The following is a 14,554-nucleotide window of genomic DNA, read 5'->3' on the forward strand; positions in this document are numbered from 1 at the left end:
GATTCGAAATTCAAATGTAATATTTTTTTATAATTAAGTGTAACAGTATTTATGGCCAGACTAAGTATATATATATGTCGGATTACATATAATAAGTAAATTAGAAAGTCACAAATAAATATGGAAACTCTATGTAGAGTTCTATTTGAGTCATATCGTAGAGTGTCGGATTAGCGTAATGTTTTAAGAAAACCTCTTTAAAAGAGGGCGTCTCTCTCTACCGCGCGCATATCGCGACAATTTCATTACGCGCCGTCTCTCTCTGCAATGTATGTTTACATTAATGGGCGGCGCAGAAACTTGTTATTATGATTGCGCCCGCGTTCTCTAATAACGTGCTTCTATGCTTCTTCTATTATAACACACGATTTCAAAATAAAAACACCATAAAAACAGAGCTCTGACATGAAAAAATAACATATCACGATTCGCAATTTTATCGATATATAATCAAGCAGGTTAACTGTAATTCGAATGTTATTGGCATGACGAATGAAAAGCTAACGATGAATTGTGACAGTCGGTAAGTGATATGGAATACAAATTAAATAATAATGTGATATTGTTATGAGTGGGTCGAGGGGTGCCGGGTAGCGAGTGGATGTTGGGGAGGCGGCAACGCCTCCCGCCCCGCCCCGCCCCGCACGTGGCGCCGCTCCCGCGCGTCAGTCCGTGCTCGGCCTCCGTACTGTTCGCTCTCGTGTGCACAGCGAAGCATAGACAATCCGCTATCGCGTTCTAGTGGCCGTAATGTGTTCGACTGTTATGCGGTATGGTTGAGGATGTGTCGGACGGTCCGGTGAGGTATTGTGGAACTGAGGTGTTGATGGATGTGGACGGGTGGTCCGGCTCGAGGATGGTGGCGGAGGAGAGCAAGACCCGCGCGACGGACTTCTCGATAGCCGCCATCATGGCCCGCAGCGCGGAGCAGCCGCGCAGCCCAGTTGCCGTCGCGCGATCGCCAACCTTCATCGGTGAGATAGGCCTAACTGAAAACTCATATTATTTTGCTCCTTGAATGGTCCTAAATGCCGTTATGTGAAGGCTTTGGATTTTCAACAGAGAAAAAAGGAGCATTGAACATCCTTTAGGAGGATATCTACGTAGTTGTTATCTATATTTATTGCATTAATCAACATATATCGCTTAGGTATTTAAGTTTTGATACTTAATATAAAAACTCACTAAAATAAAATGTATGTCATATGATATCGACTTAATCCAGAACTGGGATAACAATCAATACAATATTAGGTAGAAACTCAAATAAGTAATGTTTAAATTGGTTGATTATTATTTTGCTAAATAAGCATTTTGTACCAAAACCGTCGGCGTTGGGTAAAAAGTATAATGAATTACCTATTCATATTACATACAACATGTAACTAGTAGGCAACTGCTTAAAATCTTTTCAATAGCTACATCTCAGTTACAACTATCTATATTCGATACTTAATTTATTGTGGCACCTAATACGGAAGGATTATGCTGCCTACCTAATTGCGTAATGTAAATAATTACCTTAAAATATACGATCATTGAATGTTTGTTTAGAATACACTATATTTTTGAATACATAAAGAAATATGAATCACATTGTATTTTAAAATATGAAACAAATAAGTTTCAATCTGCTATTGTTCCAACTATTACATAATCAAATAATATTGAATAGTTAACATCAGGTTTAATATTAGCGCACACATTTGTTACCCAGTGAATTTTTACTCTATTATTATTTTTCTTATTTATGCTTCTTTATTTTTAAATTATTTGCGTGCATAAAATAGAAAATTAATATTCTTATAACATATATAGGTGTACCTATCAATTAATGTTTTATTTAGTGAAAAGAGGTTGTATTTATTATGCGCTATGCTTTATTTAATATGCTACCTACTTACTGGAGGCCATTTTAAATTTTGTTCCTAATTTTGCTTTAATAAATTGTGCAGTAGAACCATCGGCCGGTAGATTAATTCCGTAATTTCACAAACAATTAAATAAAATAAGCACTAATAAACTTGAAATGACAAACATTTTACATAAGAGCGGTCACACACGTCCTGGGAAAGTATGTACCACTCTATAATTATGTATATAATAATTCTAATGACAACGATTTACTATCAAACTCAAAAAAAAAAACCCACGAATCATCAAGTGACAAAACAAAAAAATGGCTCGAATTGACAACTTTCTTTGTTTTGGGGAATGTTCATCGAATAGTATGAATAATTAATAATTTTAACAATCAATAAAGATAAATATTTATATTATATAGAGGCCTATTTCCTTCTCCTAGCCCTTCCCAGTCCATTCCTTCTTTCCAGTCATCAATCCTTTCCTTATTCCTTATCCTTTAAAAGCGGGCAGCGCATTTTCAGAGGTCTAAGCCTCTGCGAATGTTCATGGGCGATGGTGATCGTTTACCATCAGGCGAACCACCAGCTCAGTTGCCCGCTATGACATAAAAAAAAACTTTTTATGCACCTATTGTTCTCTGCTTGGTGTTATATAGGAAAATTACATTAGGGTAATAAATAACAATTATGCCATTCTTGTAAGAATCCGTAAATTAGAGTTTTACGTCTAAACCCATTAAAAGGCTTTATAAGAAAACACAAGAAACTATCAAATAAAAAGGGAATCATCAAAATCAGTTCAGCCCGTCCCAGCCAGCATCTTGACACGAATCTCCCTGCGCTAATGTAGTCCGAGCATATAATTAATTGTTCTATATGTAAATCTGTACCATTTACATTCCTAAACACAAATAGTCTGTGATTATTGGCGTAAAATATTCGTGAGCGAGTATTATTAACACTTTATTTTAACAAGGAACAATATAGGTACCTAGAACCTACCTATAATAAGAATAAATGTGACCCCAGTGATCTGGGCATAGTGTGTATAGGGAATCTTTTCTAAAGAAATAAAGTAAAAGAGTTTGTACACGTATACATAACGTAATATAAGTCTTCCTCAATAGACAGACTATTTAAAGCAAAAATATTTTTCGATTCGTACCAGTTTCCGAGCTTATCACGTTCAAACAAATAAAGGAACTCTTCAATTTTGTATTATAATAAGTAATAAAGATTAAATATTATACAATAACTAGTTAGTTTATTTATAATTACTTTAATAACTACTATTTAATTTTTAGTTTTATAGCATTGAAATGCTTTTAGCTTTTTTCTATTCTTTCAAAATTTCTAATTTAATAACTACATTAATAATGCTAGTGCCTTAAGTAAGTCAATAACAATGAAAATAACACTTTTATTTCTCAATAATACAGCAATATTTTCCTACCGGGGATATAACAAAAGTGGTGAACTAATTGGCGCTGCGCAGGCGTCGTGTTGCGGGTCACTTCGTTATTTGGGATTAATTGTGCGGAACTGCGTACACGATACCACCGCCATACCCACATTTTCGACATCAAATTAGGACATAAAAAACATGTAAATTTATCGCTAGTTCTTTTTGTTATTGGTTAATTAGAGACGTAAGCTATGTTATGGGCTATGCAATTATCCGCCATAACATTACATCACTATTAGGGTACCCTCCGTAAAATATATTCATAATTTCCATTGTGGCTTCTAAATCATAATCACATATTTTTGTATTATACTGTATGGTCCTCAGTGGTTTAATAGATGAATAAAATGATATAAATCGGCTTTATTCACTCTGTACCTACTAACGTTTTGTGAGTACATTATCAACAGGTACATACTATAAAAAGATAAAGGATCTTTTTTAAATAGTGGTATATATTTTAATGGATTTCTTCTAAAATATTAACATAGGTATTCTTCAAAATCACTAAAAAAGCCATTAAATTAACTGGTAACAAAACGTAACATTTAATAATAACACAACAAAAAAAATTTAACAGTGTAATATAAATATATTATGGCTGCAATGGCATGTCAACCCTTTTACACATATATACATATGTTACGTTGTAAGTCTGTAATGATATTTGATAACTGAAATTATGTGATTTGTTGTAATACTAAAATTACGCAGTATTTTAACATTTTAACCATTCCAGCTGAATAATATCTAAACTACGGCACGGTAATATTATATTTATGCGACGGTAAAAGGTCAACAAGGCTACAAAAATTTTATTTTTACGACCCGTACTGGTTTATGTACAATTATTAAATTATTTCTATCGTAAAACCTTTAGTAACAACATGATTTACAGTCCCTAATGCACCTAACTAGCTAGCGGTTTCTTGCGACTCGTAATCTTATCGTAATATTGTAAGTTGCTATTGCTTCATTTTTCTTTCATAAAATATAAAGAATTGCACAATAATGACGTAAATCTCTTCTTCCCTACTTATATTATATATAAATGCAAAAATAACTCTGCCTCTCTTTTATCCCTAACCTTTGAACTGCTTTGGACGAAATTTGGTCACAGATAGTTTGTGATCCGAGTGTGGACATAGTTATTATTCTGAAAATCTCAGTCGTGGAAAGTGAGACGTGGAAATGGTAAAGGGGAATCCTTAATTTGTATGCTTTTTCTTCGAATACGCGGGCGAAGCCTTGGTAGGAAAGTTAGTTAAGAATCAACAAATTTAAGTTAATCAAATTTAATCAGCCTTATTCACATTTTTACATACTTTTCCTTCATTCGTGTATAATTTCTTACTGTTTTTCTGTTGATTATGCAAAATCAAGAAAAAAAGCCACTTTTTAACAAAACACGCTATACACTTAATTTAATAAATGGATGATAGGACTTCAATTCAAGATAAGCAACGTAGTTTTTATATATATAAAAACTATTTAAACTTCTTTGTTTAGAGAAACTTTAATAAATAATGAATCATAAAATGTGGAGCTTATATATAGAGTTAATAAAATAAATTTCAGAAACTATACGTTATTTTAAATTTATACAACAAAAACCGTGTTTAACGGCACTGCATATAAATATTTTTAACGTCCAAAATCATTCGATCAGTTATTCTCTTTTCAAATCATTAAACCTGGAAATATGTTTATTGGTCTGATTTGGAAACAATAAAAAACCAAATAATGTTGGCCTTGTCATCGTTCAATTAACTAACAATAAAAATATTTCAAATAAATTATATATATGGGAATAATATCGGATGAAAGAATAAATTAATTATGAATGAGGACTACTAATCACCTCAGATTTGGTAAAGTTATAAGGAACAATATCTAATTATACTTCCAAGAAAAAAAGTCTTATTAAGAATACTGTCGAAATTACTGTAGGTATCTAACACAATTTAAAAATGTCGTAATGTTGTTCTAAGAATGCACATAGGTACTGTTTAGGTGAAAACATGCAATTAAATAATGTTATAAATAGATGCATCCATGGCAAATAACTACTGTAGCATAAAGAAACACATGAGAAAGTAAATATTTAGTGGCAGTAGGTATTTAATTATGCTTTCGAACAAGATAATATGTATTTCACATTATTAATTTTTTCTTATTAATTTTTTGTACATTTATTGAATGAAAGAACTAGCATAAACGTGTTTTTTGTATAGTAATTAAAATTTATTGTTCGAAAAGGAAACATAGTTTAAACTCAATAGAGAAATAGGAATAGACCATAAAATCGTTAGAAATACGTTTGTATCACCACATGGACCGAAAAAATACGATACATATCGTTTGGCTTTAAGTATATTTATATATAACATAGAAAAACCGTATGATAACGATTTACAAATAGTAGTTAGCAATGTTATAACTTATATTAATAACTAGAACGACATTGATAGATAAATGCGTTTTCGTGTTTCAATTTTACAACGTTTGTGTTTTTTTTTCTTTGTTTGAAAACAGATTTAGAAGCCGAGTTATACAATCAACTTGTGATCTGTCTAATATATACAATTCTCGTGTCACAGTTTTCGTTGCCATATTCCTCCGAAACGGCTTGACCGATTTTGATGAAATTTATTGTGCTTATCCGGTATCTATGAGATACGGCCAACATCTATTTTTCATACCTCTAAATGATAAGAGTAAGGCAGAACAGTGTTTGCCGGGTGCAGCTAGTTTCTTTATATAAATAAAATGAATTGCCATATATGTTGCTAAGTGTAAAACTCGAGGACTTCTATCAATTCGGCATTTTTTTGCATTTTTGTTAAGGCACAAGGTAGGTTCATATGGAGAGAAAAAACGTACCACTGGTGACGCCGGGGCGGGTCGCTAGTATATATAATATAAGTATAAATGAATCGCTTGAACCATTGAAAATCTTTATAGTTCTTAAATTTCATAAAATCAAAATGATCATTCCAAATGTTCAACTATGTTCCTAGATCCCGTATCCAGACAAAGTTCGCCAGCGTCAATCAGCTCGGCTGCATCAAGCCGGTCGCCAGTACCTGATGAGGATGTGGAAGTCGACGTGGAACAGTGCTCCGACGGCGAGAGAGAAGCTTCCGACCACGCTATACCTTCCCCTGCACCGTCTTCAGGTGAATCATTGAAATATGTTTCCATACATAAAATTATTTCGTATTGGCACAGAATAATAAATATAAGTAGTATAGGTAGGTATATAGATAGCATTTTATGGTTTAAAATAAAAATTAATAAGATTATAAAAATTCCCAAATTTAGCATAGATAGATAGTATATTATTTTATTAGACAAGCCATTTTTATTTGATACTTTTATTGAGGGAGTTGTGAAAAATTATTTAATCTGAAAATATGTGGCGGCCATCTAGAAAAGATTTTGATCAAAAAATAGCTTAATGTTACCACGAGGAAGCTTTAAAAAAATACCGTATAGAAATTGGTCCATGTCTTCACATAACTTGTTATTTCTTCACTGTAGTTTCTTTTCAATAATGAAAATCTTTGTTTTTAATTATTCAACAAGCGGAATTTTTATTGTCTTATAGTCTTTATTTAAGATACTTACTTTTTGTCTCGGTTGTTGGGCGAAGATCACTTTAAAGAGACAAACCTGCTTAGGTTGTATATTGGCTAATTGTTTGCACATAAAATTATTTTCATAATGTGAATTTAAACATGTTGAATAGCAACAAATAAACAATGGTTAGAAATAAAAGGACATAAGTTGAGCCATCAAATACATTTTTCCCATTAAAGAAATTTTAATGTAAAACATTACACAAATATGTACAACACTAAATAAAAGTACTAAAACATAAGATTTTTTTGAAACCTATTTGGTTAATTATATATATGTGCTATAATAAATATTTACCTAGTACCTACTAACGTAATATGAAAAATACTAATATAATTATTTTTTAATATCACCCATAACAGGTATTAATCTATGTAGTCATTTTCTAATGTTTATTAAATTCTTTCTATTTATTGCTAATATTTTTACAAAATTAGATTGCATTTACTTTTTTCCTCATCTCTCTAAAGTTCTTGTAGCATGTATTTTTGATTTGCCTGATTATTATATACCTTAAATAATCTTCAATAAAATTTACTGATTATAACTAAAAACATACATAAAAGAAAAGTACCTAAACCATAATCGTACTAAAATGAAAGAAAGCGCATTAAACGCCCTTTTTACGAGACTAATGTGCAATTAATTTAAATTTATTCATTTACATTAATGTAATGAATTTTATCTCGAAACAACAATCGTATCAGTTTTTATGAAAGCTTGTTCCGTTATTGTAAAAATGCGGACTCCGTTTTTAAAACGTATAAAGTGCATGCTGTTAATTACACTTTTGACACACAATACCTCAGTATTCACTCATTGTGACGCAAAAAGTAAATTGAAGTTGTGATTACAGCAACCGTTATTAACATAATAAAAAAATATTCTCACATTGTTTCTCACAAAGTTTGTACTCAGCTCCATTAGAGAATCGTCACAAACGTGCTACTATTTTGCGTATCTATTGCTCAATTGCATACGAGATGACAATCAGTTGTTTGGGCTTACTAATTAAGTTACGTTCTCGAAAACGATGGAAGATTTCAAATACTGAGGCTTAGATTACATTTAGAGATTATAATTCTTGGTGAGGGAGCTAGGCCCTGCCTTCATGTATTTGTTACAATCAGACACACAAACACTCCATGTAAAACCAACATCTCTTTTCAGCTAGGGTCAGAGGTTTGTTACTTTACAATGCACATACAAAATAATGTATCAAGATTTAACAAAATAAGATTATACGAGTGAGTGAAAAATTTGCGACAAGTGAAGTTATTATAAAGGGAATTCTTACCGCTGACTAGTTACGAACTGACGATATAAAACCAGTACAACGTAATGTTAAAAAATAAATGCAATGCGTGTAAAAAGGCTAACAATAACTGTTGTACTATTAACATTGTTCTCTTTACAACAGTTCAATTCTTGACATGATTGCATGCGTTATGGATATAAATCAAACCATTATACTGATAGATGGATTGTTTTGTCGGACTGAGTGACAACTTAACTTGCTTTCCCTGCGACACCGCTCAGAAAAATAACGTCATTATGTAATTAGTCATTATAGAGGAGATTGCAATTTATTATTTTTGCATGAACGTTGACTAATAGCCATTTTTCTTCACCACACGGTGAGGTTTTGATACATACGTTAAGGTATAATTGTTCTACTGAAAATTACTGTAAACATAAAATTAGAGTAAATTACAATAAATAATAAAAAAATTCTTAAAAAAACCTTTACGACCATCAGTTGCGCAACCAACCAAAAATGTTATACTAAGTAATAACTTATGAAGACAAATTTAAATTCATATCAATTATAATAGTAGTGATGATTTAGTAATAGACATGTTAATTGTATCAGGATGTAAGTAATAACAAACAAAACAATTAACTATAAATTTTGAAATTAAAGACTGATTTGAATCGCGAATTTGTCCAATCTTAAACTCGATATCATGAATGTAACACGCAAAGTACGCAAAAGATTATTATGTTTTTTTTAATAGACTGAGTAAATCAAGAGCAGGGTTCATATGTATGATAGCATAGAAGAAAAAGGGTTTTACTCCGAATTTGACGCGAGCAAATTCGCGGGCTAAAGTTAATTATATTATAACTTATACCTAGCCAGTGTTATCTCTGTAACTCGCGTGAAGTTTTTTTAATCCTATTTAAATTTAAAATTAACTGGTGTATCTGTAATTAGTTATTAATTAACTGTTCAAAGTTTTATTCTTCAACAGAACTAGGTGAAAGAGACACACCGTCTCCAGCTCGCCCCTTGGCCCCACCAGTGACGTCGTGTAACTGTGAGGAGCTATTGTCTGTGGACTGCCAGCTGGAGACCAAGGAACTGTGGGATAAGTTTCACGACTTGGGCACAGAAATGATCATTACAAAGACGGGGAGGTGAGTTCGTAGTTTTAGTTGTATTTTTATTTATTTTATTGTAGTTGTAAATGATAAGTCGCTATAGTTAAACAATTGAAATTTTCAGAGATGAAAATTGCTGTATTTATGTGACCATTAAACAAAAAATACTAATAAAGTCAAGGGTAAGCAACGGTTGGAGCGGTTATAAATTGGAATGGGTGACCTATTTTTTGCATTTGCTCTTTAGCTTATTTTGTACGGAACCCTTAGTGTCGTGAGTTCGAGTCGCAACTTACCGATTTTTCTTAAATTTCAAATCTTTCCATGTATCGCATGAGTAAAATTGAACATCGTCTCACTTAATCGTTTGTACACTACATTCACAAATAACATGTTTTAATTACTCTCGTAGAAAGCCAAACGACTTCTTAATTGTAAAATTAATGACTTCAACATAATTTACTTATCTCATCAGAGTAATGCAATCTTTCACTTCACCAAATCGCAGCCAGGGCAAAATGAAAACTCCGCGATCGCCCCAATAAGGGTTCGGAATGGATTCATCAGCTAAAGTGGCCAATTCCGGAATAATTACTTCGCGATCCCGCTCGTCCTTCAACCCTTTAACGAGATAAATTAAAAGTACATTTTTATCCTAACCGTATAATGCCCGGCTATAAATTCACAAAGCCCAAAAGACAACAAACAGCGTGTTGGGGGAGGGGAAAAATGTTTTTATAGTCACGCCGAGAGGTTTATCTAAATAATTGCGTAGTCGGCGGCGGTGACCGGAAAATTGGCATTGTTCGGGGCGCATCCCTTGTTGCATTTGATGCGAACGAGTCTTTTAGGGACGGGGAAACGTTAGTAGCTCAAATAAGACAATACAATACGTATGGTAGTAGGCAATAGGTAAGTTTTAAGCTTCTCATAGTTTTTTGAATACATTCATTCTCAATTGAAAGACTGATGTTCTGATAGCTTTGTTGTAGATTTCAGCTTTTGTTTTAAGTTAAATAGTTATACAATACTCTTTTTATTACAGTGTACTAGTACGATAGTTATTTTTAAATAGGTATATTACGATCATGCCATGTTTATGTGATGTTTATAACAAGTGCAGTTACTTTAAATCACTGTACACGGTGGGCTCATCGGATTTTATCTCGGGGGAAATGTCTCTATTATTCCCCTCATCGTTTGTGATAGGACTTAATAGTCTTGATCGTTTCTTTTCTGTTTGAACATATCATGGTTGGATATAGGTTTTTTTTGTGATGATTGCATTATGCTAGATGTGACTATACATTATGTAGTTTTTTTTATCATAATCAATTGAATGTACATTTATTTTTATTTTAAACTATGCTACATTTGCGTCCTAAATATAGATGTTAAAACATAGTTTGACAAGTTTGTATTTGACTATAAAATTAGATTATCAAGATTAAATCTGACGATCCTGGGACTTTGTCTACGGGATACTATAATTAACGAAGGACTTTAAAAATAAATCCGAGAAATATATTTTTAGAAAAGGATTAAGGCGATTTGAGGGTTCTATTTATGTCTAAATAGCGCATAAATCAACCCGTCCAATCAAAACGGGATGTAAGGGACAAATTTTTATCAGAGGGGGCGGCGAAGCGTGTTTTTAAATTGCTTTACAATGTATTATAATATCGCCTATTAATTCTTAGATTATCCCCATGTTATTGGGGAGATAAAACTGGGAGACACGTCTTATCAGTTGAATTTGTTTAAACGATTTCTTTAATAAAATGACATGAATGGTTTTGGTGATTCAAATAGTTTTAAATAGCACTCGTTCTAAATATATACTCATAAGTCTATTAAGTTTCCCCTCCCAGCTTTGCCCGGGTGGACATCAAAAGATCAGCCTCAGCGTTTTCCCCATATACTTCCCGTTCACGTGGGATTTTCGGGATAAAAACTATCCTAGGTACTTCCTTGGGTCTGAAACTATACCTATAGCAAATTTCATTAAAATCGGTAAACTCTTTATACGTTATTACGAGACAGACGGACAAATAGAGTTTCGATCGCATGTATAAAATAAGTAGGGATATTGCCTATAATTTATTAATGTTAAAAAAGAACAAGAGATTTAAATAATTGTTCATCATCATTGCCATGAGAATGAACGTCAAAACCATAATATTTATAATGAATATCCTCGTCACTTATTCGTTGCAACAAGATATATAGCTGCGACGTCATCTTGCAGTTTAATGCATTTCGATTTGATTGGATTTTTATGGTCATTTTTAACTGGCAACTTAGTTGAAATTCGTTAGAAGTTAACCGATGACGATTTACGAGTATTTGACCCCGAGGACAATGAGTGCTCAAAATGTTTGAATCCTGACAAAATGGACGTTTTTATGCGCGTCGATTTAGTGTTAACAAGTTTTTTGCTAAAAATAAATATACAGATAGCTTTGTTGGAACATAATTTATACACACTTGTGCTTTTATTGTTGAATATTAATAGTTTTAGCTATAGCTATAGAATTGCGTATTTACATATTCAACGCTGAAATAATTTTCTAAATCGATCCGGTAATTCTTGAAATTAGAGCCTTCATATTAACAAAAACCTTTTCAATTTAATACTAATAGTATAGATATGAAATACCAGTAGTTTTCACATTTCACCGAATCGTTTGTATGGCCATTTTTAACTGGCAATGTCCACCTTCAGTAAGATACTTAATATAAATTATTCATATACGTAGCATCTTGATCGATTACTATTAAGTATTTATAATGTTTTTATCACGTTTTAATTTGCGACAATTACCTGCCGGGTGACACCGGACGTGTACAACATGCGAATTCTTTTATGAGCCATATGTAAGTATTCTATACATATTTATAAGGATTTTTTAAATAATAATATAGTTGTATCAATTTCGAGGATGTAAGTCATGGTTTTGTTTGCATAATTCTAAAGAAGAGTTACTTCCTCTGGGTTAACTAGCACAATTTTTACTTATTTCATTACAATCCGTTACAAATTAAGTACTATGTGTATGTAGGTGTATATTTTAATTTGTGTCTAAAGGTTATTTGCTTATCACCAAAATAAATATGAAAGAACTATAAAGTATGCTAAAGTTCAATTAATTATTTTTGTAAGAAACTAAACATTCTATTAACATGACCTAATTATCTATAATTGACTCGGCAGTGAAAATCCATAATTTAAAAACAGCGGCATCTGTACCAAAGGAACAGGTCATGTGAAGTTATTATTTATAGCTCTCACTTCCTTAATAGCACGATTATTTGATTGAATATTAAATCAAGAACATTATTTAAAATTTACACGAATTAAGCGTATAGGCACCTGTACTTCGATCAACATATATTTGTGCCTCGTTCTAAAGGTGTTGATCGTTAAAAAATGTATGACATTTAACAAACAATATTTAGTGCCCTTCTGACAGTTATCGAAGCCAATGATTACTGACGATTATGAGAGGTTATTATACATTCTTATTAGCCTACACACAAACAGGTGTCCGCGCTAAGTCTGTAGAATAATTTTATTACTTTATTTTTGTACCGGCTTTCAATGGTTTTACATTTCTATGAAATTACTAAAAACACAAAAGGGATATTGTGATATCCGATAAGAAAAACACTACAGTTGTAATATTGGTACTAACGATTGACATTATATATTTTACGAGCTAAGTGCTATCGATTTTGAATCCCACTTTTGCGTGTCTTTAATTTATATAAGTTTAATTGTAAATGTGGTTCGACCCGAAGCTTTTAATTATCGCTTCCATCTTGATTTATAAAAGCGGTAAAGGTGCATTATCACCGTCGTCATATTTTGGCTAATAAAATGCAGCGGCGATAAAACAAGCGAAGTCAGGCGAGCGTCGGCTTAGCCGTAATCGGTTTTAATAAATCGAGAGAGGGGTGTAAGGACGGCGGACGAGCGGGTGGAGGGGGTGTCCGACATGTGCATTAAACTTAATTGAAATTTTCGTGGCTACGTGTTATTTTGCACTAATGCACCTTTCAACTTGACAAGGCTGCAATCCAATGGAGAGTGCAACGTTCGTCTGGTCGCGGTGTGCTGATTGTGATTTATTATCCCAGTTATAGTATATGCGCTTTGGTTTGTGTATCGTGTATCAAAATATTGTAGACAATTACCGGGACAACTGGGTAAACAATCATAGTACCTATAATAAATATATATAACGCTTATAAAAAATTTATCTCAAAAATCAGTTTCTTATTAATTGATAATAATGTAGTAAGTTCAAGGGCTTTTTATCATTTTGCTTTACCTTTTGGTACAATTTGCAGATGTAATTTAATTTTTCGCTAATTGGAGTCGAGTCGGCGCGTTAGAATGTAATTGATCAATAATTATGTGAGAAGTATAATCGGCAAGTACCAACGAGTTATCGATAATTCATTTAAACCTCATATGTATAATCAAACCTTGGCTAATCTTATATGCCCATATTACCATACTTAATATTATAGGTTTAGGTTTGCTATAACAAGAAAGTTCGTTCGTGTTAAGTCAATTCAACTCTTTATTCTTTATTTTTCACCCAACCATACGGAAATAATTCCTACTGAATACACTGATATAAAAACGTGTATATTCCATCGTTTTTATAGAAATTAAATGTATTTTGTCAACTTTCAATTTTTACTGTGTAAATAATTGATGATTAAGTAAATAGTGATTCAATTTGTATCTTTTAAATTTACGCAACATTAATAGTCATGGGCGGGTGTTCATGAATCAACGCGACGCTCCCGAATAATATTGCAAATGAATATTTCCGAAATCCGCTATCTTCATTTTGCATCCATTGTTGTCTAATTTACGTGGGAATTAACGTTAGGTAAATTCAATTTCGATCCGTGATTCAATGACCATATTAAGATATGATTAATGTTGTGAGATGTTGCTACTGGTTACGGATTTAATTCAGTAGAAACGAGGTGTTCGCGGAGTACAATGCCGGGTGCGCCCACGCACACTTCGCGATTCTCCACGCAGCGAACTGTCAGCTACCGTCCGTTTATTTTCCTCTATTGTTGAAAAGATAAAATAAAACCCATTATATTCCATATTAAATGGGATGTAATGTGTTAAATTGGACGCAACATTGTACTATTAAATTTGAGATCT

At 32.5% G+C, this 14,554-nt stretch overlaps 1 protein-coding gene across 1 annotated transcript in view; it reads left to right on the forward strand.

Annotated features, from left to right (window-relative positions):
- Positions 1-673: 673 nt before the first annotated feature.
- LOC119828693 (T-box transcription factor TBX20-like) overlaps positions 674-14,554 on the forward strand; it is a 54,722-nt gene continuing 40,841 nt past the window's right edge. Inside the window, exons 1-3 of the mRNA XM_038350936.1 lie at positions 674-974; positions 6,351-6,509; positions 9,228-9,393. Coding sequence (XP_038206864.1) covers positions 773-974; positions 6,351-6,509; positions 9,228-9,393 — 527 coding nt within the window. The 5' untranslated portion in view covers positions 674-772. The remainder of the gene's footprint in view (positions 975-6,350; positions 6,510-9,227; positions 9,394-14,554) is intronic.

The sequence above is a fragment of the Zerene cesonia genome, chromosome 1 (genome assembly GCF_012273895.1).
Source record: "Zerene cesonia ecotype Mississippi chromosome 1, Zerene_cesonia_1.1, whole genome shotgun sequence".
NCBI lineage: Eukaryota > Metazoa > Arthropoda > Insecta > Lepidoptera > Pieridae > Zerene > Zerene cesonia.